Source organism: Anopheles funestus, chromosome X (assembly GCF_943734845.2).
Source record: "Anopheles funestus chromosome X, idAnoFuneDA-416_04, whole genome shotgun sequence".
In the NCBI taxonomy this organism is placed as follows: domain Eukaryota; kingdom Metazoa; phylum Arthropoda; class Insecta; order Diptera; family Culicidae; genus Anopheles; species Anopheles funestus.
The window spans coordinates 7,044,832-7,069,321 of record NC_064597.1 but is presented as its reverse complement, the minus strand read 5'-3'; the positions used below and the strand labels follow the sequence as shown (position 1 = coordinate 7,069,321).

Below are 24,490 nucleotides of genomic sequence, written 5' to 3'. Positions count from 1 at the left end.
GATTTTGTTTTGGAGTACACAAACACACACACATAGAGAGTGATGTTTGGTTGTTCCATTCGCTTTGTTATCGCATTTTGTTTTGCTCGCCACCTTTCTTGCGTCTGGTATCAATGTTTGTCGGGTTCGTCTCGTACGCTCTCTTGGACACGTCACTTTCGCTCGGTAAAGTTTCTGTTCTATTGCATTGATATTGATGTCTAGCATAGTTTTGGGAAATAAGACGGCATATCGATACATACACTTCTAGATGAATCTATCTTATCGAACAGCAAAATGTCGCATAATATTGCGAAATGGGTTTAAGTCTCTCTTTTAGTGATGTTTTTAAGAATATGAAATGTAAAAAGTTTTCCTCTCCTTACTGTCTTCATATGGGATATTTGTGATAATATAAAAACGTACACTATATATTTAAATATGATGTGATTCCAGATAATTCAAACATAATTGTTTGCAAAAGATTTTTTGTTTTGTTAATTAATTGGTTGGACAAATAAATGTCCTGAAGACAATATATTTTTTGAATAATAAAACTTATAAATATTATGGTGTTGGGTTAGTACTCATTTTATGAATTGTTCTTATTGTTTCGGTGTGTTAAGTAATATATTTTTTTTGAAAGATTTTTATAGTATTTGTGTTTTTTTTTTAGGGGAGTTTACAATACAGTAATGGTTGAATAAGAACATATCATTTCATTGAAAAATTATTTCAAACGACTCATGTTGACTGCAAGCAGGCAAAAAGAGATAAGAAATCCAAGATTAGAATTATTTAACAGTAACTATGTAAACAGTAACAGGTTTGGAGAGAAAGAATCCCTAAAGAAAAGAAGATAATCCTACTAAACAGCTCATGAAGAGCAGAAGTAGAAGTAAAAGCTTACCGTACTCATTGCCATTCTTGTAGGACACGGATGGTTCCATATCCTTTTGACGGCTTGTGGATGGAGTTGGTTCCGAGCTTCTCTTGTACATCGGTTTCATCGTAGCCGTGCTGTGTTGACGGCTAGTCGATGGTGTTGGGTCAGGATCGCTAGTGATCGATGGCGTACGTCTGATCATTGGAAGTGGTTTCGCGCTGTCTGCCAATGATTCTTTGCGGATTGTTGAGTTTGGTTCGAATGTTTCTTCAGTTGCCTTGCGGAAGGTGATCGGATTCACACGGAATGGTTTTTCACGTGGGCCGGAGGACAGCTCGGACGGTACCGGCGATATCTGACGGTCGCTGGATGGTAGCGATTCGAATGCATCAATAATGGTAGGACCGTTGGTAGATGCAGCTGTTCCGTCAAGCTCTCCATTGCTGGTGCTTACTATCGGTTCGGATGATTGGTTGGCGTGCAACGGTTCGATGTAAGACTGAATGCGTGCAGTCGCTCCAAGCATACTGGGCGAAAGTCTTATATTCGGCGGAATGACAACTTCATTGCCAAAGCTCGCACCAGGATTGACGAAGCGATAGGTATAGCTGTCCCGTCTCGTAACCTCCATAACGTCATTGTTTCGAGCCGGTGGTGCTGTGCGGCGGTAGTTCTGTGCTCGGTTCGACGTTGACGACCCATTCAATACACGCCAACGGTCGGCCAACTGATTCATCTGGCTCACCTTCGCCAACAGGAAGAGCACGCCCAGCACACCGTGTGAGATTAGCATGCTGACGGAAAGCACACGGTATGAAACATTCATATCCTGCACCAACATGTGTACCAGGATTCCCATAACGGTCAGCAACAGACTGAAGGCGGCCAAAAACACTTGCTCCAGGGCAAGTATAAAACTGTATCTCGTTGAGCGACCAATAATGTCCATCACGAACAAAGATGAGTAGCTGACCAAGCCCGTTAGTACTAGCAGCACACTCATTTGCACTGTTGAATGAAATGGGATAAGAATTAGTGTTGTTTGGAAATTATCCAGGAACATGTAGGAATATAACAATTGTTACGAAAACAGCCCGACAACCACATTCTTAAGGATTATTCGAATAATTTATAAAATTTTGCAAAAAAAATTAAATTGATTTATTTTAATGCCAATTGGTTCAAATAAGTTTCTTTTCAGCCAAATAAGGTTTTAAATACAAAAAAATAAAAAAATAACAAAAAATAAACAAAATCGAAAAATATTAAAATTTCATAAAGCTCAATTTTGCACCAACTTTTGGCTATAACTCGGCCGGTATCCTACGGATCGTCAATCTTTAACCTGAGGTCGATAGACGGCATCAATGACTACATTTTCTTCTTGGACGGCCATGCCCTCAGATGTCTGTGCCAGAAGTTATTCGAGGAACCAAGTTCCTTACCCTGTTTGAGAAAATGTAAAATTTTTCTCATTTTTGCACCAACTTTTGCCTATAACTCGGTCGGTATCCAACGGATCGCCAATCTTTAACTTGTGGTCGATAGATGGCACCAATGGCTACATTTTCTTCTTGGACGGCCATCAGATGTCTGTGCCAGAAGTTATTCAGGGAACCAAGTTCCTTACCCTGTTTCTGAACAATTTAGCAAAATTGAAAAATGTGATATATTTTAATGGGAATTTGTTGCAATATGTTTCTTTTCACTCAAATAATGCTTTAAACTAAAAAAAGAATCAAAAATCGAAAAAAAAATTTCAAAAAATTTTCAACTCGAAAATTTCATAAGGGGTACCCCTTACGTTTTTTTGAGAAATTTTGCAAAAAAAATGAAATTGTTTTATTTTAATCCCAATTGGTTGCAATGAGTTTCTTTTCACTCAAATAATGATTGAAATAAAAAAAAGAGTGAAAAATAATGAAAAAATCAAAAAATTCAAAAAAATGAAAATTTACTAAGGGTCATTTTTGCACCAAATTTTGCCTATAACTCGGTCGGTATCCAACGGATCGCCAATCTTTAACCTGTGGTCGATAGATGGCATCAATGGCTACATTTTCTTCTTGGACGGCCATACCGTCAGATGTCTGTGCCAGAAGTTATTCGAGGAACCAAGTTCCTTACCCTGTTTGAGAAAATGTAAAATTTTTCTCATTTTTGCACCAACTTTTGCCTATAACTCGGTCGCTATCCAACGGATCGCCAATCTTTAACTTGCGGTCGATAGATGGCATCAATGGCTACATTTTCTTCTTGGACGGCCATACCGTCAGATGTCTGTGCCAGAAGTTATTCAGGGAACCAAGTTCCTTACCCTGTTTCTGAACAATTTAGCAAAATTGAAAAATGTGATATATTTTAATGGGAATTTGTTGCAATATGTTTCTTTTCACTCAAATAATGCTTTAAACTAAAAAAAGAATCAAAAATCGAAAAAAAAATTTCAAAAAATTTTCAACTCGAAAATTTCATAAGGGGTACCCCTTACGTTTTTTTTGAGAAATTTTGCAAAAAAAATGAAATTGTTTTATTTTAATCCCAATTGGTTGCAATGAGTTTCTTTTCACTCAAATAATGATTGAAATAAAAAAAAGAGTGAAAAATAATGAAAAAATCAAAAAATTCAAAAAAATGAAAATTTACTAAGGGTCATTTTTGCACCAAATTTTGCCTATAACTCGGTCGGTATCCAACGGATCGCCAATCTTTAACCTGTGGTCGATAGATGGCATCAATGGCTACATTTTATTCGTGGACGGCCATGCCCTCAGATGTCTGTGCCAGAAGTTATTCGAGGAACCAAGTTCCTTACCCTGTTTGAGAAAATGTTAAATTTTTCTCATTTTTGCACCAACTTTTGCCTATAACTCGGTCGCTATCCAACGGATCGCCAATCTTTAACTTGTGGTCGATAGATGGCATCAATGGCTACATTTTCTTCTTGGACGGCCATACCGTCAGATGTCTGTGCCAGAAGTTATTCAGGGAACCAAGTTCCTTACCCTGTTTCTGAACAATTTAGCAAAATTGAAAAATGTGATATATTTTAATGGGAATTTGTTGCAATATGTTTCTTTTCACTCAAATAATGCTTTAAACTAAAAAAAGAATCAAAAATCGAAAAAAAAATTTCAAAAAATTTTCAACTCGAAAATTTCATAAGGGGTACCCCTTACGTTTTTTTTGAGAAATTTTGCAAAAAAAATGAAATTGTTTTATTTTAATCCCAATTGGTTGCAATGAGTTTCTTTTCACTCAAATAATGATTGAAATAAAAAAAAGAGTGAAAAATAATGAAAAAATCAAAAAATTCAAAAAAATGAAAATTTACTAAGGGTCATTTTTGCACCAAATTTTGCCTATAACTCGGTCGGTATCCAACGGATCGCCAATCTTTAACCTGTGGTCGATAGATGGCATCAATGGCTACATTTTATTCGTGGACGGCCATGCCCTCAGATGTCTGTGCCAGAAGTTATTCGAGGAACCAAGTTCCTTACCCTGTTTGAGAAAATGTAAAATTTTTCTCATTTTTGCACCAACTTTTGCCTATAACTCGGTCGGTATCCAACGGATCGCCAATCTTTAACTTGTGGTCGATAGATGGCATCAATGGCTACATTTTCTTCTTGGACGACCATACCGTCAGATGTCTGTGCCAGAAGTTATTCAGGGAACCAAGTTCCTTACCCTGTTTCTGAACAATTTAGCAAAATTGAAAAATGTGATATATTTTAATGGGAATTTGTTGCAATATGTTTCTTTTCACTCAAATAATGCTTTAAACTAAAAAAAGAATCAAAAATCGAAAAAAAAATTTCAAAAAATTTTCAACTCGAAAATTTCATAAGGGGTACCCCTTACGTTTTTTTTGAGAAATTTTGCAAAAAAAATGAAATTGTTTTATTTTAATCCCAATTGGTTGCAATGAGTTTCTTTTCACTCAAATAATGATTGAAATAAAAAAAAGAGTGAAAAATAATGAAAAAATCAAAAAATTCAAAAAAATGAAAATTTACTAAGGGTCATTTTTGCACCAAATTTTGCCTATAACTCGGTCGGTATCCAACGGATCGCCAATCTTTAACCTGTGGTCGATAGATGGCATCAATGGCTACATTTTATTCTTGGACGGCCATGCCCTCAGATGTCTGTGCCAGAAGTTATTCGAGGAACCAAGTTCCTTACCCTGTTTGAGAAAATGTAAAATTTTTCTCATTTTTGCACCAACTTTTGCCTATAACTCGGTCGGTATCCAACGGATCGCCAATCTTTAACTTGTGGTCGATAGATGGCATCAATGGCTACATTTTCTTCTTGGACGGCCATACCGTCAGATGTCTGTGCCAGAAGTTATTCAGGGAACCAAGTTCCTTACCCTGTTTCTGAACAATTTAGCAAAATTGAAAAATAAGATATATTTTAATGGGAATTTGTTGCAATATGTTTCTTTTCACTCAAATAATGCTTTAAACTAAAAAAAGAATAAAAAATCGAAAAAAAAATTTCAAAAAATTTTCAACTCGAAAATTTCATAAGGGGTACCCCTTACGTTTTTTTTGAGAAATTTTGCAAAAAAAATGAAATTGTTTTATTTTAATCCCAATTGGTTGCAATGAGTTTCTTTTCACTCAAATAATGATTGAAATAAAAAAAGAGTGAAAAATAATGAAAAAATCAAAAAATTCAAAAAAATGAAAATTTACTAAGGGTCATTTTTGCACCAAATTTTGCCTATAACTCGGTCGGTATCCAACGGATCGCCAATCTTTAACCTGTGGTCGATAGATGGCATCAATGGCTACATTTTATTCGTGGACGGCCATGCCCTCAGATGTCTGTGCCAGAAGTTATTCGAGGAACCAAGTTCCTTACCCTGTTTGAGAAAATGTAAAATTTTTCTCATTTTTGCACCAACTTTTGCCTATAACTCGGTCGGTATCCAACGGATCGCCAATCTTTAACTTGTGGTCGATAGATGGCACCAATGGCTACATTTTCTTCTTGGACGGCCATACCGTCAGATGTCTGTGCCAGAAGTTATTCAGGGAACCAAGTTCCTTACCCTGTTTCTGAACAATTTAGCAAAATTGAAAAATGTGATATATTTTAATGGGAATTTGTTGCAATATGTTTCTTTTCACTCAAATAATGCTTTAAACTAAAAAAAAGAATAAAAAATCGAAAAAAAAATTTCAAAAAAATTTCAACTCGAAAATTTCATAAGGCTTACCCCTTACGTTTTTTTTGAGAAATTTTGCAAAAAAAAATAAAATTGTTTTATTTTAACCCCAATCGGTTGCAATGAGTTTCTTTTCACTCAAATAATGATTGAAATAAAAAAAAGAGTGAAAAATAATGAAAAAATCAAAAAAACGAAAATTTACTAAAGGTCATTTTTGCACCAAATTTTGCCTATAACTCGGTCGGTATCCAACGGATCGCCAATCTTTAACCTGTGGTCGATAGATGGCATCAATGGCTACATTTTCTTCTTGGACAGCCATGCCCTCAGATGTCTGTGCCAGAAGTTATTCGAGGAACCAAGTTCCTTACCCTGTTTGAGAAAATGTAAAATTTTTCTCATTTTTGCACCAACTTTTGCCTATAACTCGGTCGGTATCCAACGGATCGCCAATCTTTAACTTGTGGTCGATAGATGGCATCAATGGCTACATTTTCTTCTTGGACGGCCATACCGTCAGATGTCTGTGCCAGAAGTTATTCAGGGAACCAAGTTCCTTACCCTGTTTTTAAACAATTTAGCAAAATTGAAAAATGTGATATATTTTAATGGGAATTTGTTGCAATATGTTTCTTTTCACTCAAATAATGCTTTAAACTAAAAAAAGAATAAAAAATCGAAAAAAAAATTTCAAAAAAATTTCAACTCGAAAATTTCATAAGGCTTACCCCTTACGTTTTTTTTGAGAAATTTTGCAAAAAAAATAAAATTGTTTTATTTTAATCCCAATTGGTTGCAATGAGTTTCTTTTCACTCAAATAATGATTGAAATAAAAAAAAGAGTGAAAAATAATGAAAAAATCAAAAAAATCAAAAAAATGAAAATTTACTAAAGGTCATTTTTGCACCAAATTTTGCCTATAACTCGGTCGGTATCCAACGGATCGCCAATCTTTAACCTGTGGTCGATAGATGGCATCAATGGCTACATTTTCTTCTTGGACAGCCATGCCCTCAGATGTCTGTGCCAGAAGTTATTCGAGGAACCAAGTTCCTTACCCTGTTTGAGAAAATGTAAAATTTTTCTCATTTTTGCACCAACTTTTGCCTATAACTCGGTCGGTATCCTACGGATCGCCAATCTTTAACTTGTGGTCGATAGATGGCACCAATGGCTACATTTTCTTCTTGGACGGCCATACCGTCAGATGTCTGTGCCAGAAGTTATTCAGGGAACCAAGTTCCTTACCCTGTTTTTAAACAATTTAGCAAAATTGAAAAATGTGATATATTTTAATGGGAATTTGTTGCAATATGTTTCTTTTCACTCAAATAATGCTTTAAACTAAAAAAAGAATAAAAAATCGAAAAAAAAATTTCAAAAAAATTTCAACTCGAAAATTTCATAAGGCTTACGTTTTTTTTGAGAAATTTTGCAAAAAAAATAAAATTGTTTTATTTTAATCCCAATTGGTTGCAATGAGTTTCTTTTCACTCAAATAATGATTGAAATAAAAAAAAGAGTGAAAAATAATGAAAAAATCAAAAAATTCAAAAAAATGAAAATTTACTAAAGGTCATTTTTGCACCAAATTTTGCCTATAACTCGGCCGGTATCCTACGGATCGTCAATCTTTAACCTGAGGTCGATAGACGGCATCAATGGCTACATTTTCTTCTTGGACGGACATGCCCTCAGATGTCTGTGCCAGAAGTTATTCGAGGAACCAAGTTCCTTACCCTGTTTGAGAAAATGTAAAATTTTCTTCATTTTTCAGCAATTCAGCAAAATTTATAAATGTGATATATTTGAATGGGAATTTGTTGCAATAAGTTTCTTTTCACTTAAATAGTGCTTTAAATTAAAAAAAGAATAAAAAATCAGAAAAAAATTTCAAAAAAATTTTCCACTCGAAAATTTCATAAGGCTTACCCCTTACGTTTTTTTTTGAGAAATTTTGCAAAAAAAATTAAATTGATTTTTTTAATGCCAATCGGTTGAAATAAGTTTCTTTTTACTCAAACAATGCTTAAAATAATAAAAAAATTGAAAAAAACTAAAGAAATCTAAAAATTTAAAAAACCTATCATGGTATGTTTCAAACAGGACCAAGGAAACCCAGCTTTGAGGAAGGATGCAAAAGTTCCTGCAATATTTCAGCCCATTCCACTGTGGGTTAGCAGAGGATATGAGTACATCAATGGAACCTTTTTGCTGTCCGCAGCTGATCCATAGTGCAATGAGTTGAAAGTTTTAACCAACTTTTAATGTGCTCAGCTTGAGCGGAGAGCTTTTAAGCTTACGGAGAGCTTTTAAGCCATAAGCTCACTCTATACTGCTTTCAAATGATAGAACAGACGATGTGCGGTCTGGTTTGGTGTTGAGTTGAATAAAAATGATTAAAAATATGTAATTAAATTACTTTACAATTGGAAAAATTATAGGGTAAAATCTGTCCATTGTTGCACTTAAAGGTAACAAAGTTTTGGAAGAAAAAACTGTAGCAGATTTATTTTACTAAAATTCTAAATAAATTATGTCCACACGGTATGATGAAGATATCCTGCATGTGCATCAGGATAGCTTTTTCGCTATGGACAAATATTATGGTAAACTAAATATGTCGACATGTGCGGCAAATTGCCTATGTTGCAGGCGCATTGTAAGATCGACATACAATGTTACAGCAAACTGTAAAAGCTCAAGCAAAGTATTATTATGGCAAGCTAAAACTTAACGAAAGATGAATTTATAGCAAGCTAAGGTTAATTATAGTAAGCTATCTTATTACAAATTGCTTATTACTGCATATGTCGACATTGCATGGCCAGTAGGAATGCAATGGAAAAGTTTTCCTAATATACCTAAACCAGCTTGCATAGGAAAGAGATCGAGGAGTTTTTATACGAATATTTTATGTAACCATGCCGGAATTTACAAATTTATATTATTTTACCTGCTAGATTATCCGTACCGAACATAGTTGCAGGAAGCATCGGCAAATCGTTCTGTAATACAGAAAGAAAATATTAAAAAAATAAATAAATTAAACCGCAAATGAGCATAAAAAATCCACTAAAAATAACTCTTTACATAACTACAAGAGCAATGTTATTCTGTACATCGTACGATAAGGCGATGTTTGTTTCACCACGTCGAGGTAATGATAATGATAACGCATAGTCATTTGGTTGTATTCCTAGACACTTGCAACCGAAAGCCCTTCTAATAAAAAAAATCCAAGAATTTTCTTGAGGTGTTTTCTTCTCTTACCGCCATACTGTCGTTCTAATTCATTCGCGGCACCCTTTATTCACATCTACAAGCAATACGGTGAGCGCAACTGGGCAAGTTACATTTGCAGGCAAGGTAATGGAATATTTAATTTAAAAAAAGGGGGTAGTTCGTTCGAACACATCGTTGGTTGATGAATCCTTAGAAGGGTTGCAAGATGAATGCTTGCAGCGTTACGTTTTACACCTTCTGTTACGTAATCGCTGAATACAAACATTATAGTTAATAGAAAATAGTAAGTGAAGCAATTTTTTTTCCCAACAAAAATTAAATATTGCTCCACGCAAACGGCTGTTGTGCCGAACAAACGCGTTACGTACCTTCACAACACGTTATGTGCCGGTCTCGTTCTTGCTGCCGCGTAACGCTATACCGCGATCAAGTACGCTTGTCTATTTGCACTGTGCATGCGCAAGGCCTAAGATAGACACCAGCTGCGTTTGATACATGCGTTGTACGCGCGGGGTTCTCCATTGGTTTATAAAGCGTAAACATCATCCAAGGTTGGAAGGGTCATTGAAAGCAATCGTAAGGCGGAGCTTTATATGGTAGAGTGGGTTTTATGATTTCAATTTAATTACGCCGATGTGCGTGACGTTCACTCTCTAGCAACTGCTAGAAAAAATAGTCAATTGTCACGTTTTCGTTGAGACATTTTTGTCTTGTGTATGTTTATTTATTCGGTTCTTCTAAACTGGATCTGATGTATATCTTTGTTTTACTTTACTATTTGGTATTTTTATCTCCAAAAGATTCAATTGAAATTGCCTCATTGGTTGAAAGAAAACCCCATTTTAATCACATTTGACAAATTAGATATTGTTACTTACTATAATATACTCTTATAATATATACTATAATATACTATAATTTACTTGAAGCTAAAGCTGCAGGCACGCAGAGCGCGAAAAAAACACGGATTTTGTAAGTTTCAATATTATTAGTAATAAGTTTAGCTTCATCGTTGTAAAATCAAATATCAAATCGAAAAATATTAGCTTTTGCGTTATGTCGCTTCACCAATGAATCACTGAATTGAGTTCAAATGTTTTTAGCACGTACGTGCACGTATTCCTGAAGGTCTAAGGTATGCATTTTTGTTGTTGCAAAATAAAAAACAACCCCGAAGCACTTTATTGGGAACGTTTGCTTCGTGTGCAGCTGCGTTGCATTCGACGGTGTATTTCTCTCGTTGCGCCTCTTCCTTTGTCGTCATCCGCTCGCACCCTTGAACTATCGGTCAACCCGAAGGAATTCCGGTTTTAGTTCCCACTCATTCGCACTCATATCGCTCGCATACCTTTCTGTTTGCTGGAGCTTGGCTGTTTTTTTTTGCATAAACGCGTGTTCGAGCCGTGTGCATCCGAAAGCGCAGAATCGGTGAATAATCTTGCCCAAGGCAAAGGGGTAGTAAGGAAAATAACGAATACGTAGAATAGGTACAATTGAAAAACAGTAATTGCAAATGATCGTAAAATGTATACGCCATCAAATCCAGTGACAATTTGATGGTGGAAAAAATAATACTTATTAATTGAAAAATAAACGATACGATCTGCTATGTGCCACTTAATATTATATGGCACTTGGGGTGTTCAAAGTACAGCTTTCTCTAAGTATCTAACATTCTAAACTAATTTTTTTCTTGTGCTATAAAGCTTGCCACATTCCAGTGCTTAGCGAGCGCTGCTTGTGTCATACGCACACATACATCTGTACGGTGCGATTAATTGTAAATGCAATCAACGTATACATTTTTACCAACATGATTCACAGGGGCGGGCCAACCGTACTGCGCCGTACATCTTTTTTGATAAATATTTTCCTTTCAAACAATAATGCGAAGTTTTATACAATTCTCAAATTAAAAACAGTTGAAGGTTGCTTTTCTCTTGTAAACATTTCGCTAGAATAAAATAACTGTTTTGTACAGCAAATTGTGCGCAACCAAACGAAGTGCGGCACACACATACTCCTGCACACGGCGTTCATTTTGATTAACTTTATCTGACATCAAACAATGTTAAACCAGCGCCGGTACTCGCTTTGTCCCTTCTACACAAATGGGCCTTTCTAAATGTGAATGTTTGGCAGATAGAATGGTGGTATGAACGATACGATTGGTCATGGTACCGTGGTTGAGGATTACAAAAACCAGTTCAACAGTACTTTGTATGTTGCGTGTGCACAGCTCGTAAAGGCGGAGCTTTGCATTACTTTGTACTTGAAATGTTGCAGTGCATGGCAACCATAAAGCGAATGCGCCAGCTAAGTGAATTAAGGCCAATAGTTCGGTTTTTGAAAGCGTTTGATTGGAAATAGGTGGGAAAAAGGTGTAAAATGCTTTTGCTTATAAGTGCTATAATTACTTCAAGTATAACTATAGACATATTGAAGTGTTATATTGTACTAATAAGTGTTATACAACTATAATTAAAATCATTTCATTTACTTATTATAGCAAATGCGCTAGTTCGTTCTACTAAGAGCTAGACAATTTCTGGTATAAAAATCCAAAATTAATCAAAATGTGCCACTCAAGGCTGCAGGCGATACAAAGTGTCGTAAATGGATTCGTTTATCTGTGCATTTGAGGCTTAAAACAACAAAAATAGCTTCGTTCTAGTTTAATAGCAGATAAACTAATTTATAATCTTTGTTGCTTCAAATTAAGTGTCTTAATTAATTTAAGTAATTGACTTCACTAACAGCTATCAACTATTCTGCGTACGATAATGCATTTTGCAACATCTTCAACAAAACGCAACACTTTTACCTACCTCGTTTAGCAGCTCCATCGTTTTCGGGATTTAAGTTTTTCTTGCAAAAGCACAAACACACACACACACACACACACACACATACAACACTTTGCACCAACTTAGTCACTTACTTAGCAAACGCCACTAAAATGCAGATTTTGCGACCTCCTCGCAACGACAATTAACTGGAAATGGATAGACCTGATACAGCCGAACAGCGCTCCGGTACACGCCACTTCGTGCGTTCTCTGAGTGCAGTTTCTCACTCTAGCTCCCGGTGGACGCCACCCTTTGTGTTACTCACAGCTGAGTATGCCCTTCAGCATATGTTTCCTCTTTTCCCTTTTTTTTGGGGGGTACCGAGGGAGCAAGGAAGGAAGCGTAGGAGTAGGAAGAGAAGGGGGAATGGGGGAGGGAGGGGGGGGAGGAAGGGGGTTGAGATTGCGAGTACGAAAGGGATGGTAAAGGCGTCTTGGAAAATGCACTGGTATATGCACGTGACTGTATCGATAGCTTTGTTGGGACAGATGTTTCCAAAAAGGATCCATACTCAGCGATACCATAGATGGATGTATTGTTTCACCGTCTCGCATGCGACACGCACAGGTTTATGAGCAGTTTATGAGCGGTAGCAAAAAATGGAACCAAAAAAAATATAAAATACAAAAATAAACCTTTCCTTTATTCCTCTTCTCCCGGCAGTGATCGTTAAAAATAAACACGTTTCAGAGTACGTTTTAACAGCGAAGATTAAGAAATATACGAAATATTTACCACCGCTAGGAGAGACAGGCGAAAAAAGAGTGTCGTGAAGGGTATGTGGTGTGAAAAATTTTTTAAATTGCTTACAATTTAAAATTACTTATGTTCCGGGACGTATTGCTACGACCCTGGAAACCGGTCTATTAACGCATATCTGAGTTGTTGAATAGTTGAAGTCGCTCTCTCTCTTTTTACCGATCATTACGATGAGTGACGATGGTTCGATTTGAGAATCAGATTTTGCAGGAATTGCAATGACCAACATAGCCCTGCTTGGTGACTAAGAGCACTCAATCTAATGTTTACTACCATCAAACGAGTACTCCGAGGAGATGAGAGTCCTTTGTCTACTCTTGAACTAATCGTTAAAGAGAGCCATTGAACACACTCTCTCTCTCTCTACAAATCAATCCCGATACTAGCTGATGATGCAGATGCCATTGATGTTGAGATAGGTAATGGGCCTTCGATCGGTAATTCTATAGTTGGAAGAAACTTTTCCATCTCCAGGAACATCCACAAGGCACTCAGTGGCACCGCTGAGATGTGGGCTCTGTTCAAAACAAAGGAAATCCTCATATTCGCTTTCCAGAGAGCATGATATCGTGAATGAGCATGCCTGAAAAGGAGTTGGCATGATCGTCTCGTCAAATGTAAATTTCCAAACCGTTCAGTTCTTAGGCTTTGGAGAAATCATGAGAAAAATATTGAGCATATCTGTACTCGAAAGAATCCACTTGACCAAGGTTGGAAAGGGTCCAAAAATTGGGGTTTGACAAAACCACAGCATGACGCAGTGGTACCAGAATTATGAGATCACGCTGAAGTGTCACTTCACGGTAGCATAATTTAACGATCGACAAATGTTTAACACATAAAAACACCAATCCATTCGGTTGTTTTGATACGCTTGTCTTGCTATTTTAATTATCGTGTTGTTAAAATCTATAAACCCATGGTGGCAGTCACCATTGTCGATTACTGCTATTCAGGTTAATAGAACGACTTCATTATTGTGGGATGGTAAAACGCAACACAGAGGACGCCTTTCTATTTACTGCCTTTTCGTAAAAGCTGGAGATGAAGGAGAAGAAAATCTTGCCGTAAACAAATAACCCAAAACCGTCACTGTAATCCTTTTTGTTACCAGCGCAAAACGAAACCGTTCGTCGTTTGTGCTATCGCGTTTCTTCTTGATGCGTGAAATGCGTTGAACCCGGGCAAAAGCACCAACAACCCCCCGTGTTTTCCATGCTCTGCCTTTAGCTTCATTCCCTCGTTGGAGAACGGGAATATTTTCATGCAGTTGACGTCATTCGAATGTCTAGACTGATTGTTCGATTGCTGCTGCTGCTGCTACTGCTGATTCGCCGATGATGGGGGAGGAGAAGCGATTTTTACGAGGCACGTATGTTTTGATTTATACGTACAGGATGGTAGCAAGAGGAGGAGATATTGAAGAAAAAAACGGAAAACCTTCCAGAAGTCATCATATACAACCAAAAAAAAAATTCTAACAAACAGTGTACATATTAGCTTTGGTTTGCTAAATTTATTGAAGCATTTTCTAAATATTCTTCTCCATTGGTTGTTGTTGTTGTTGTTGGTTGTATCGTCATCCAAGGCAACTGCAGCTAGCGTCGTCTGAGCCGTTGGTAGCAATTCGCCATTAGTGTCCGGACACGGTTCCACCAGCGCATGGGGCCTCTGTTTGCTGCTGCTGATGGTGGTGTTGGTGGTGCTGCTCTCGGTGCCGCTACAACTCGTACATCTAACCGGCGACGTACAGGACGAGGGAGATCCAGATGATGCTGATGCTGTACAACACCACCATCAGCAGATACGAGCCGTACAGGAACACCCCGTACAAACCGTAATGGACGAACGCGTACACCGCTCCTAGTCCCACCACGATGATGAGGAACAGTAGACGGACCAGATTTGGCCGGTGGGCGTTGAACAGCGCTTGCAGCCAGATGCGTCTTGGTCGGTCCATCGCCTTGCGGTTCCTCGGCAATAGACGGTAGCGGGACGAAGTTCTGCAACGGGCGGTGCGGTATCAGGCGGCTATTTTTTGTCAGAAAGACACGAACGCGTTTCGGCTGTTTGGTAGGCTTCGCCAGAATAAAACACTCGGCAGCAGGTGATGCACCAACCCGCCGCCTCTTAGCGGAACTCTTAGACGACACGCTCAGCGGAACGCTCGATACACGGTACGTAACGAAGTAGGTTCGCTTATTTACACCAATGCCCACAATTCCTGCACCTCCAAGCTCAAACAAAAAACCAAACCGTACTTGGCGAGAGCCGGCAGCAAAGTGGCCAGCTCGTTGCGAAACGTAACGAAGAACTTAGCCCCCATTGACTGGAGAAGCGACGAAGTCCTCGAGCCCCCGATTCGCATGCGTGTTCTTGCCTTTCGGCATGCGTTTTATTTGTTTCCCTTTTTTTGCTGGTTTGCTTCGTTCGGTTGTGAGTTCGCCTGCCCGATACGCAATTGCACAAACAATGAACGTCAATTGGTTGCTCCACTTGCGCTACTGAGTACTTGAAGTCACTCCGTTGGAATAAGCTTCGCTAAAGGCGCCGGCACGTGGTGGTGCGGCTTCTAACACTCGGTATATCACCCAGGGCTAAAGTTGGAATTTTTTAATCATAAATATCGTCGAGACTGAGAGAATTTAAATGAGCCCATCCTCCCCCTCAACAAGCCAATTTGAAGTTCTGAAGCGAGAGAACTCTCGGTGCATCACTCTTGTTGTTCTACTAACAGTTCGTTGCAAAATTATAGAACAAACTTTGGTGTTTTATGAAATATTTTTCAATATCTCACGAATTGTCAATTTTTGTACTTTATCTGTCAAATCGCTTTTGGAATGATCATTTTGGGAAGAACAAAAAAATAATAGGAGTTGGTTCCAACATTTTGAACAACGACTGTACATTTTTATTTCGATGTGAATGAACGTGTTGGAGGTCAACGTGATGTTAGACGCATTACATTGCGGGAGTATAGAAAACATCGTAAAAAATAGGGTGTCGGGTTATTCGGTGATGAGGTAGGGTAGGCAATGCCATTGCTCCAGCCCTTGTGCTTGTGTTAGATATCAAGCTTTATCTTTTGTCTTACGTTTTTATTCAATATCACAGCTGCGCATGACGGTAACTGGTGACTGGTACTGGTAATAGGCGGAGTTTCGATTACCAACTTTACTACGGGGGTAACTTTAGACGAACGATTTCCACGACGTCGTATTACGTGAAATTGTGTGCAAAGCAAATTATTCAAACAGCGAATCATAATTAAAAAAAACGTTCCTCCTTTAGGTAAAACATATTTTCATACATTTATTATTTAACCAGCCGCAAAGCTATACCACAAAGAGGAAGGTTCCAAAATGCAATTTAAATCAAGTATTTTATGGCTGCCTTTTTTGCTTTTTCGTTAAGCCGTACCGCGCGGTTCTGTTCGACAACGCACGACAAAATGCGAGGACTGCCCGAAAGTAATAAAGAATCCACATTTTACTACTGACCGTTATTATGGTTGATGCACACAATTCTTCTCTGTTTCGATGCGATGGGATTTAGAACGAAGCTATAAATCATAAACGAGTGTGTGTTCTCGTGTGTCTCGAATGTGAGCAATTTAGCAAAATTTATAAATGTGATATATTTGAATGCAAATTTGTTGCAATAAGTTTCTTTTCACTCAAACAATGCTTTAAATTAAAAAAAGGATAAAAAATCAGAAAAAAATTTCAAAAAAAATTTCCACTCGAAAATTTCATAAGGCTTACCCCTTACGTTTTTTTTGGGAAATTTTGCAAAAAAAAATAAAATTGTTTTATTTTAATGCCAATGGGTTGCAATGAGTTTCTTTTCACTCTAATAATGCTTGAAATAAAAAAAGAGTGAAAAATAATAAAAAAATCAAAAAATTCAAAAAAATAAAAATTTACTAAGGGTCATTTTTGCACCAAATTTTGCCTATAACTCGGTCGGTATCCAACGGATCGCCAATCTTTAACCTGTGGTCGATAGATGGCACCAATGGCTACATTTTCTTCTTGGACAGCCATGCCCTCAGATGTCTGTGCCAGAAGTTATTCGAGGAACCAAGTTCCTTACCCTGTTTGAGAAAATAATAATTTTTCCTCATTTTTGAGCAATGTAGCAAACATTTTAAATGTGATATATTTTGATGGGAATTTGTTGCAATAAGTTTCTTTTCACTTAAATAGTGCTTTAAATTAAAAAAAGAAAAAAAAATCAGAAAAAAATTTCAAAAAAATTTTCCACTCGAAAATTTCATAAGGCTTACCCCTTACGATTTTTTTGGGAAATTTTGCAAAAAAAATTAAATTGTTTTATTTTAATGCCAATGGGTTGCAATGAGTTTCTTTTCACTCTAATAATGCTTGAAATAAAAAAAGAGTGAAAAATAATAAAAAAATCAAAAAATTCAAAAAAATGAAAATTTACTAAGGGTCATTTTTGCACCAAATTTTGCCTATAACTCGGTCGGTATCCAACGGATCGCCAATCTTTAACCTGTGGTCGATAGATGGCACCAATGGCTACATTTTCTTCTTGGACAGCCATGCCCTCAGATGTCTGTGCCAGAAGTTATTCGAGGAACCAAGTTCCTTACCCTGTTTGAGAAAATAATAATTTTTCCTCATTTTTGAGCAATGTAGCAAACATTTTAAATGTGATATATTTTGATGGGAATTTGTTGCAATAAGTTTCTTTTCACTTAAATAGTGCTTTAAATTAAAAAAAGAATAAAAAATCAGAAAAAAATTTCAAAAAAATTTTCCACTCGAAAATTTCATAAGGCTTACCCCTTACGATTTTTTTGGGAAATTTTGCAAAAAAAATTAAATTGTTTTTTTTTAATGCCAATGGGTTGCAATGAGTTTCTTTTCACTCTAATAATGCTTGAAATAAAAAACAGAGTGAAAAATAATAAAAAAATCAAAAAATTCAAAAAAAATGAAAATTTTCCTCATTTTTGCACCAAATTTTGCCTATAACTCGGTCGGTATCCAACGAATTGCCAATCTTTAACCTGTGGTCGATAGATGGCACCAATGGCTACATTTTCTTCTTGGACGGCCATGCCCTAAGATGTCTGTGCCAGAAGTTATTCGAGGAACCAAGTTCCATACCCTGTTTGAGAAAGTGTAAAATTTTCCTCATTTTTGCACCAACTTTTGCCTATAACTCGGTCGGTATCCAACGGATCGCCAAACTTTAACTTGTGGTCGATAGATGGCACCAATGGCTACATTTTCTTCTTGGACAGCCATGCCCTCAGATGTCTGTGCCAGAAGTTATTCGAGGAACCAAGTTCCTTACCCTGTTTGAGAAAATAAAAATTTTTCCTCATTTTTGAGCAATGTAGCAAAAATTTTAAATGTGATATATTTTGATGGGAATTTGTTGCAATAAGTTTCTTTTCACTTAAATAGTGCTATTAATTAAAAAAAGAATAAAAAATCAGAAAAAAATTTCAAAAAAATTTTCCACTCGAAAATTTCATAAGGCTTACCCCTTACGTTTTTTTTGAGAAATTTTGCAAAAAAAATTAAATTGATTTATTTTAATGCCAATGGGTTGCAATGAGTTTCTTTTCACTCAAATAATGTTTTAAATAAAAAAATTTTTAAAAAATTAAAAAAATTAACGCTATTTGGCTACACATTTTTTGACCATTACTCCACGTCCATCTTTCCAAGGAAGTGTACACCACATCAAGGAGGTTGCCCATATTGACATTAGATTTCCATCCTGAACATCCGGTTAATCACTTCAATCGCTTAACACGATCGGAAGACCGGAACCAGGCCGATTGGAAGTGTGCCACACTTCATTGAACGTCTCATGTTTCTTAAAGTTGCGTGCTTAGTCCCCTTCCCTTTACTTTGTTAGGTCAAACGATGTTTGTAATGTCCTACCTCCTGATGGTCATCTTCTATATGCAGATGATAGCTTTCTCCCTGTGTCTTCGTCTTCTGATCGCCTAATACCTTTAACCTTGATGCCTTTGTGGAGTGGTGCTTGTCTGAATTTTCTTCAATTATGCTCTTATAAATGTTCTATTATTTATTTTATTTTATTTTTTTTATACTTCTTGAATGAAGTTTACGAAACTTTCTTTTATTCCTTCTTGTATCATTTCATTAGAACATTTGTTTTAAATTATCATTCTGTAGTCTTAAAAGCAGATTAAATTAAATAATTCCATAACAAAACAAGTGGTGCGCTCCAGTAAAGTAGTTGGAAATCCTTACTCATACTTGTCATCATACTTTCAACTAACAGTGAGGTACCAAAAACCGATTAGAGTAATACAGACGTAATATATTATCCTTTCCAGTCGTTTTCATTCTAATAAACTCCGTTAAATCGTTCGCACAAAATTTCGTTCTATATCCGAAAATAAACTAACAAAAATAGAAAAAAAATAAATAGAAAATGGAATTTCGCATTATCCAAATTGTAACATTGTCTGACGTTGTTGGGTTGATCCGATCCGTACCCTAGCCTAGCATCCACCGAAACAACAACCAGCTGAAAGTCGCACCCAGAGCTATATTGCACAGTGCATTGCAGAGGCTTATAATTTCCCGCGAGTATACAGTACGTTGGTTGCGGTAAGGAATGCGTATACGGGCTCTGTTGTCCGCGACATAGCCAAATGGGCGTAAAGTGCATATTACTTGTCTGGCTCTCCTCAACCGAATTGTTTGCCGTTTGAAGCGACGCCCTCCATTATTGATAGCGGTCATCTTCGGTGCTTTGAAGGATGAATCTGTAAGCTTGAAGTGAAGCAAAGTTTTTTTTCCGTTGTTTTAAATTGTTCCCAATGTTAGATGATTTGCTAAAATGAAAAGAGAGAAGAATAAAAATTTTGGAAGAATCTTCTCGTTGAAGTGAAGTGATCTCTTCCCCGAACGGAAATGAATTTCCGCTGTCAGTTCTGAATTTTTTAACAGATTTTTTACCGAAAAAGATTCAATCACACTGTATAGATTCTGTATTAACAACAATTTGCCCACAAAGTTAAAGTAAATAAAATATTTCACTTTCATATTTACCTTTTAGGCTTTACTCCGTAATCCGGTGTCTGATGGATCGGTGTTTTAATTTTGATTGCTGTAATGTACAAACGTTTAAATTTTTATATAGTGTTCCGGTAGAGCAACTCCAATCTTCATACGGTAAAGCACTAAACGAACCTTTTTGGAAATTTTGCGTGTGTTCAGACCAAGAAATATTCAGCGAATGAAACGAGAGAGATGTACGCATTTTCGCCACGCACCAATATACAGACATCAACCTAGACGCGGGACGGCAAAAAAAAAATCCAGTCACACCAATATGTGCATTTGAAATCGGGAGCAAACGCAACAAACACCCTTTTACCAGTGTGTATGGATGTAGCGAGAATAAAACAGAGAGAACCACACAAAAAAACTCCAATTCAGCTAAACAGAACATCGAAACTGAAGCAAAATGTTGGGGACTTCATCCCTCAATGTATTCCTACTGGATGCAGTTTGTTGTTTTTGCTAACAGATTGTTCTTAGTTTGAAGTTTTAGAGACATTAATATTAGTTTTATCTTCCACAGGAAACATTGCAGACCTTACTCTAAATGCTCTCTTTTTATTAGAATAGAAAAAAAATATATTCAAAAACAGTTCAATTCCGTTTCGAAACCCCTGTAAAATAGGCGCAGAGACGGGGACAATATGTCAGTCTGGCTCCTTCCGGTAATTGGATCCCCAACGGGGTCCACGCACAAAACGCACACTATAAAAAGGGTTGTGGAACAGATCGACTAAGACAATGCTATAATTGTTGTACATGAGATCAAGAAAGAAAGAAAGAAGGAGAGAATCACAGAGAGAGAAAGAGAGAGATTCTGAGCGAATGCGTAGGGAAGAGAAATTGTCGGAACGGATGCGTAGTAGAAAACTCAATATATTTATCACTTTATGAGCAACGTTCTATCAAGGTTTTATAAAGTTTGTTCCAAAAAAATATAAAAACAAATTTATGTGAAATCTTTTGTAGAAGCAAGTTTGGTTGGTGCCTCGTAACGTGAGTCTATTGAGAAGTGGAATTTGGAAGTGGAAGTGGAAATTTAATATTGATGGCGCCTCGCTTCTCAAATGTGACCAGCGTATTTGTCACACTTTTCTGGCCATAAAGTAAATCAAAACAAAAAATTAAAACGCATAACCAACGAGAGATAAGTGGAAAGTGAACGAGCGAGAGGAGAACAGTAAGAACATGATTTAAAAAAAAGGGGGAAAAAAATTCTACTACCATGGAACGCTTTGTTTTTTTTGGCTAACGTAAACAATACACTGCTGTAGATAATTCGACAGTCTACATCTTTAGTGTTTGAATGTTTTTTTTTGTTGAACAATGAATCATTGTTTGCATCATCAGAACCACGAGTCGGGTTTGTTGCGTGGTTTGTGTTGAGGGCGATTTGGACGAAGCATCTCATCCATAGCCAGTTGTGAATGTTTTTCACAAAAGAATATTCTCCATCCTCTTGAAACTAGCAAGAGCATTTGTTTATGTTTATTACAGCAGAAACAAAACAAAATTAGCAATAATTATGTACTGTGATTTCCATCATACCGTTCGTCGCTTGTTGCCCGTGAGTGTTTTTCGTTTTCCGTGTATTATTAGTATATTGCAAAATTTGCATGAATATTGCAATGATTGGGAAAATCAATTATTTACTGTATGTTTTTTTTAAATGAAATATGAAAATGAAAAAAAAATGGGATTGAGTTTTTTTCAAATTGTCATTGCACGGCTCTACAGTGCCGCAGTATCAATAAAAAAAAAACAATTTAATTATTTTCGAATAAGGAATGGAATGAAATGGAGACGCCCAGTGCTTAATGAAGTGTCACTTATCACTTATGTAACGCATGTAACGCAACAAAAAAAGCAAGAAAAAGCAGTACATCTATCATTTGGGAATCAGCCGTGTATTTGTCATTGATCGCAAGAAATTCTTGTAAAGGGGCTACATTGAGCTAAAAGACCACTGGAAAATTTAGAAAGCTAACAATTTGTAGTAAACACCGACCGAAAGAAATCATGACAAAATACTGTTGCCCAGCCGAACAATAACAGGCAAAGCTGGCGGGTTTCGTGCGGGGCGCTAGCGACCATACGGATGATGATGGTGTCGCTGCTGTTCGTTCTTACGCTCCTGCAATAAACGTCTCATTGCAGCGCGTTGCTTTGCCTCAAATGCTAATCGTCTTTTTCGCGCCGCCATCTTCAGGACTTTTTCCTTTAAGGAATGCAGTAGATCGTTGTTAAACTTCATCCTTGCAGTCAAGCTGAGGTCGGATGTAAGGACCGGTTGTTGCAAGTATCTGTATACGCTGCGACTGGAAAGAGAAGTGAAAGAGAAGATCGCCAACAATTAATAGGGAGTAAAAACATACTTTTATGCTTTAATTATTAAACTCCAACAACCACCGTGACAGCTGCTTGCGTCTCGTACCAACATTCAGATCGCTTTTCACTCTCTCCTTTCCTGAGCGAAGTTGGTAAAAGAGAGTTTTAGTTAACACTACGCTCCTGTCCGGTAAAAATCGGTTCCACAATCTTACTCAGCTCTACGATACGATCCACCGTGAAAAGCAGCTCCGAATGTGACAAATCAACATGCTTTCCCGCTTTCGCAAGGATGAATTGCTAATAAGAAAGAGCGAGAAAGCATGTCGATTTCGGTAGGGACCGACATGGCGTGAACGGGAAGCTGACTGTCAGTTCCTATAGGGACTGAAATGGTGGTTAACGTGGTTAAAAGAAACCAATTCCAGACAAATTTCACGAATAAATTAACAAACTCCACCGTGGTTTTACTAAAACAATGCGCTACGATAATGGGGGAATGTTTTCTACTGTCATATTTACCGTGAATAATACCCGCTCTGTTCGGTTCGTTCGGCAAGGCTCGAGTTACGTTTTGACCACTGTAATTAAAAGACGAATATATACGAATATAGAACAACGTAACAAATAAGACACACTTTAAATACACTTGAATAATTTCACTCTAGAAATCAAAGGTTATATAATGGCTAAACTCACCCGTGACTCGTGTGCTGATGGGCAAGATTGAAATGAAATGAAAAGCTGTCAATCTCCACCTATACACACACACGCACATACACCAACACAGAAGCGGTTGACAGTAAAGCTAACCGCAGAAATATACCCGGGAGTATACACGGCGGGGAGTAGAATTGAAAACTCCAAATCAGCAGGAGACCGATACGGAAAGAGATGACATAATTCAAAAAAAGGGAGAGAGACAGAGAGGGAGTGATAGATTGAGCGAATGCATAGCGAAGGTGGAATAATTTCATTTTGGTGCTATTTTATATTTATTTATTTTATTTATTTATTAACCAACGATATACGTGTTTAAGAATAAATATTTTCTCTCCGATGTTAAATAAACGTCAAAAGGGTTTCGCTTCTTCACCCGGTGAAAATATAGAATATATTTTCTCTTCGACCAACACCAAATACAAAACTAATTTTCTCGTCGACCAAAAACGATTTGATGATAATGAGTATTGTACTTCGCTAGAGTTGTTTATAACCTAAAGTTAATGTGAAGTGTGAAAATAAATTAATTAACGCTTTAAAATTATAAATTTAGATAACAAATTTAAGTTTCGTTCGTGCCGCAACCCGCAGTTGCCATCAGCAGGGACTAGAATAATTTTTCTTCAAGTGCACATGACGAAGAAAAGCGAGAAAAAAGCTTTCTTAAATTAATTATTCCCGTTTCGATAGGCTGGAAATGGCCTGAAAATCGTACCAACCTCTTACTTAAAGGATTAATGCGATAAAGAGATGATGATTTAAATAACGAGACGATGATGGCTTGACGGAAAAATAGAACACTCTTCAGTTTTTCTGAACACTTAACACCCAATTAACCCTTCTATGGTGCCAACAATTTACGCAAAAAGATAAGTATCTATTATTGAAATAACAATGTATTTGTTATTCATTTCTTGTACGCGAACACTTGGAATATAAGCCACCCGACAACAAAGCCGGCAAACATCCATACGAGCGAGTTGCGCAGGCTGATAATCTCCGGCGAGTATTCCACATCCTGGCGGTTGCGCGGCCCACCGTACGGATATTGCACTCGGTGGCGCGGGTTGCGGATTTCGTATGCGGATCGTGGAATGCACGCGAATTGCATCTTGCCTTTCTTCACACGAATTCTATTTGGCTTGTAGTTTCCCATTGTTATATAGCGGATTTTCATCTTGTGTAGTACTGCCGGATTTAGTAAGTTTTTCAACGTCGTCCGGACGTGTTTAGGTCCACTAAAATGAGAAGAGTGCGAGAGAGAGAGAGAAAAAATGCAAGTTATACAAAACATTTGACATGAAATCAATTCTATTCTAGATTGAACAAATAAATGCTGAAGGCCCTTTTAATTAAACACAACATACATGACATGAAACACATTGCAGGGCGATCACAGCACTCATCACAATCGTTCCCTTTCTGACATGCAGCAGAAACCTAACCTCA

General features: G+C 37.1%; 1 protein-coding gene and 2 long non-coding RNA genes across 7 annotated transcripts; all 3 read right to left on the bottom strand.

Annotated features, from left to right (window-relative positions):
* Positions 1-428: 428 nt before the first annotated feature.
* On the bottom strand, positions 429-12,490 carry LOC125774279 (uncharacterized). 5 transcript variants are annotated; one of them, XM_049444541.1, is made up of 4 exons: positions 12,129-12,490; positions 9,011-9,062; positions 890-1,873; positions 429-732 (listed from the first exon to the last, which is right to left on the bottom strand). In XM_049444541.1, exons 1-4 carry the CDS (start codon positions 12,144-12,146, stop codon positions 710-712), a joined length of 1,077 nt encoding a protein of 358 aa, XP_049300498.1. In that variant the 5' UTR covers positions 12,147-12,490; the 3' UTR covers positions 429-709. The 5 variants fall into 5 exon arrangements, 3 of the variants coding, with proteins under 3 accessions (XP_049300498.1, XP_049300509.1, XP_049300513.1); XM_049444552.1 differs by lacking the exons at positions 9,011-9,062; positions 12,129-12,490 and adding an exon at positions 7,013-7,988 and having other exon boundaries at positions 890-2,892; XM_049444556.1 differs by lacking the exons at positions 9,011-9,062; positions 12,129-12,490 and adding an exon at positions 6,325-6,466 and having other exon boundaries at positions 890-2,892.
* A 4,703-nt stretch (positions 12,491-17,193) lies between these two features.
* LOC125774557 (uncharacterized) lies at positions 17,194-21,213 on the bottom strand. The gene is made up of 2 exons (XR_007421044.1): positions 19,979-21,213; positions 17,194-19,761 (listed from the first exon to the last, which is right to left on the bottom strand). It is a non-coding gene; the product is annotated as an uncharacterized LOC125774557 (long non-coding RNA).
* A 663-nt stretch (positions 21,214-21,876) lies between these two features.
* Positions 21,877-23,271, bottom strand: LOC125774549 (uncharacterized). Its single transcript, XR_007421041.1, has 3 exons — positions 23,018-23,271; positions 22,841-22,899; positions 21,877-22,308 (listed from the first exon to the last, which is right to left on the bottom strand). It is a non-coding gene; the product is annotated as an uncharacterized LOC125774549 (long non-coding RNA).
* Between the last annotated feature and the right edge of the window lie 1,219 nt (positions 23,272-24,490).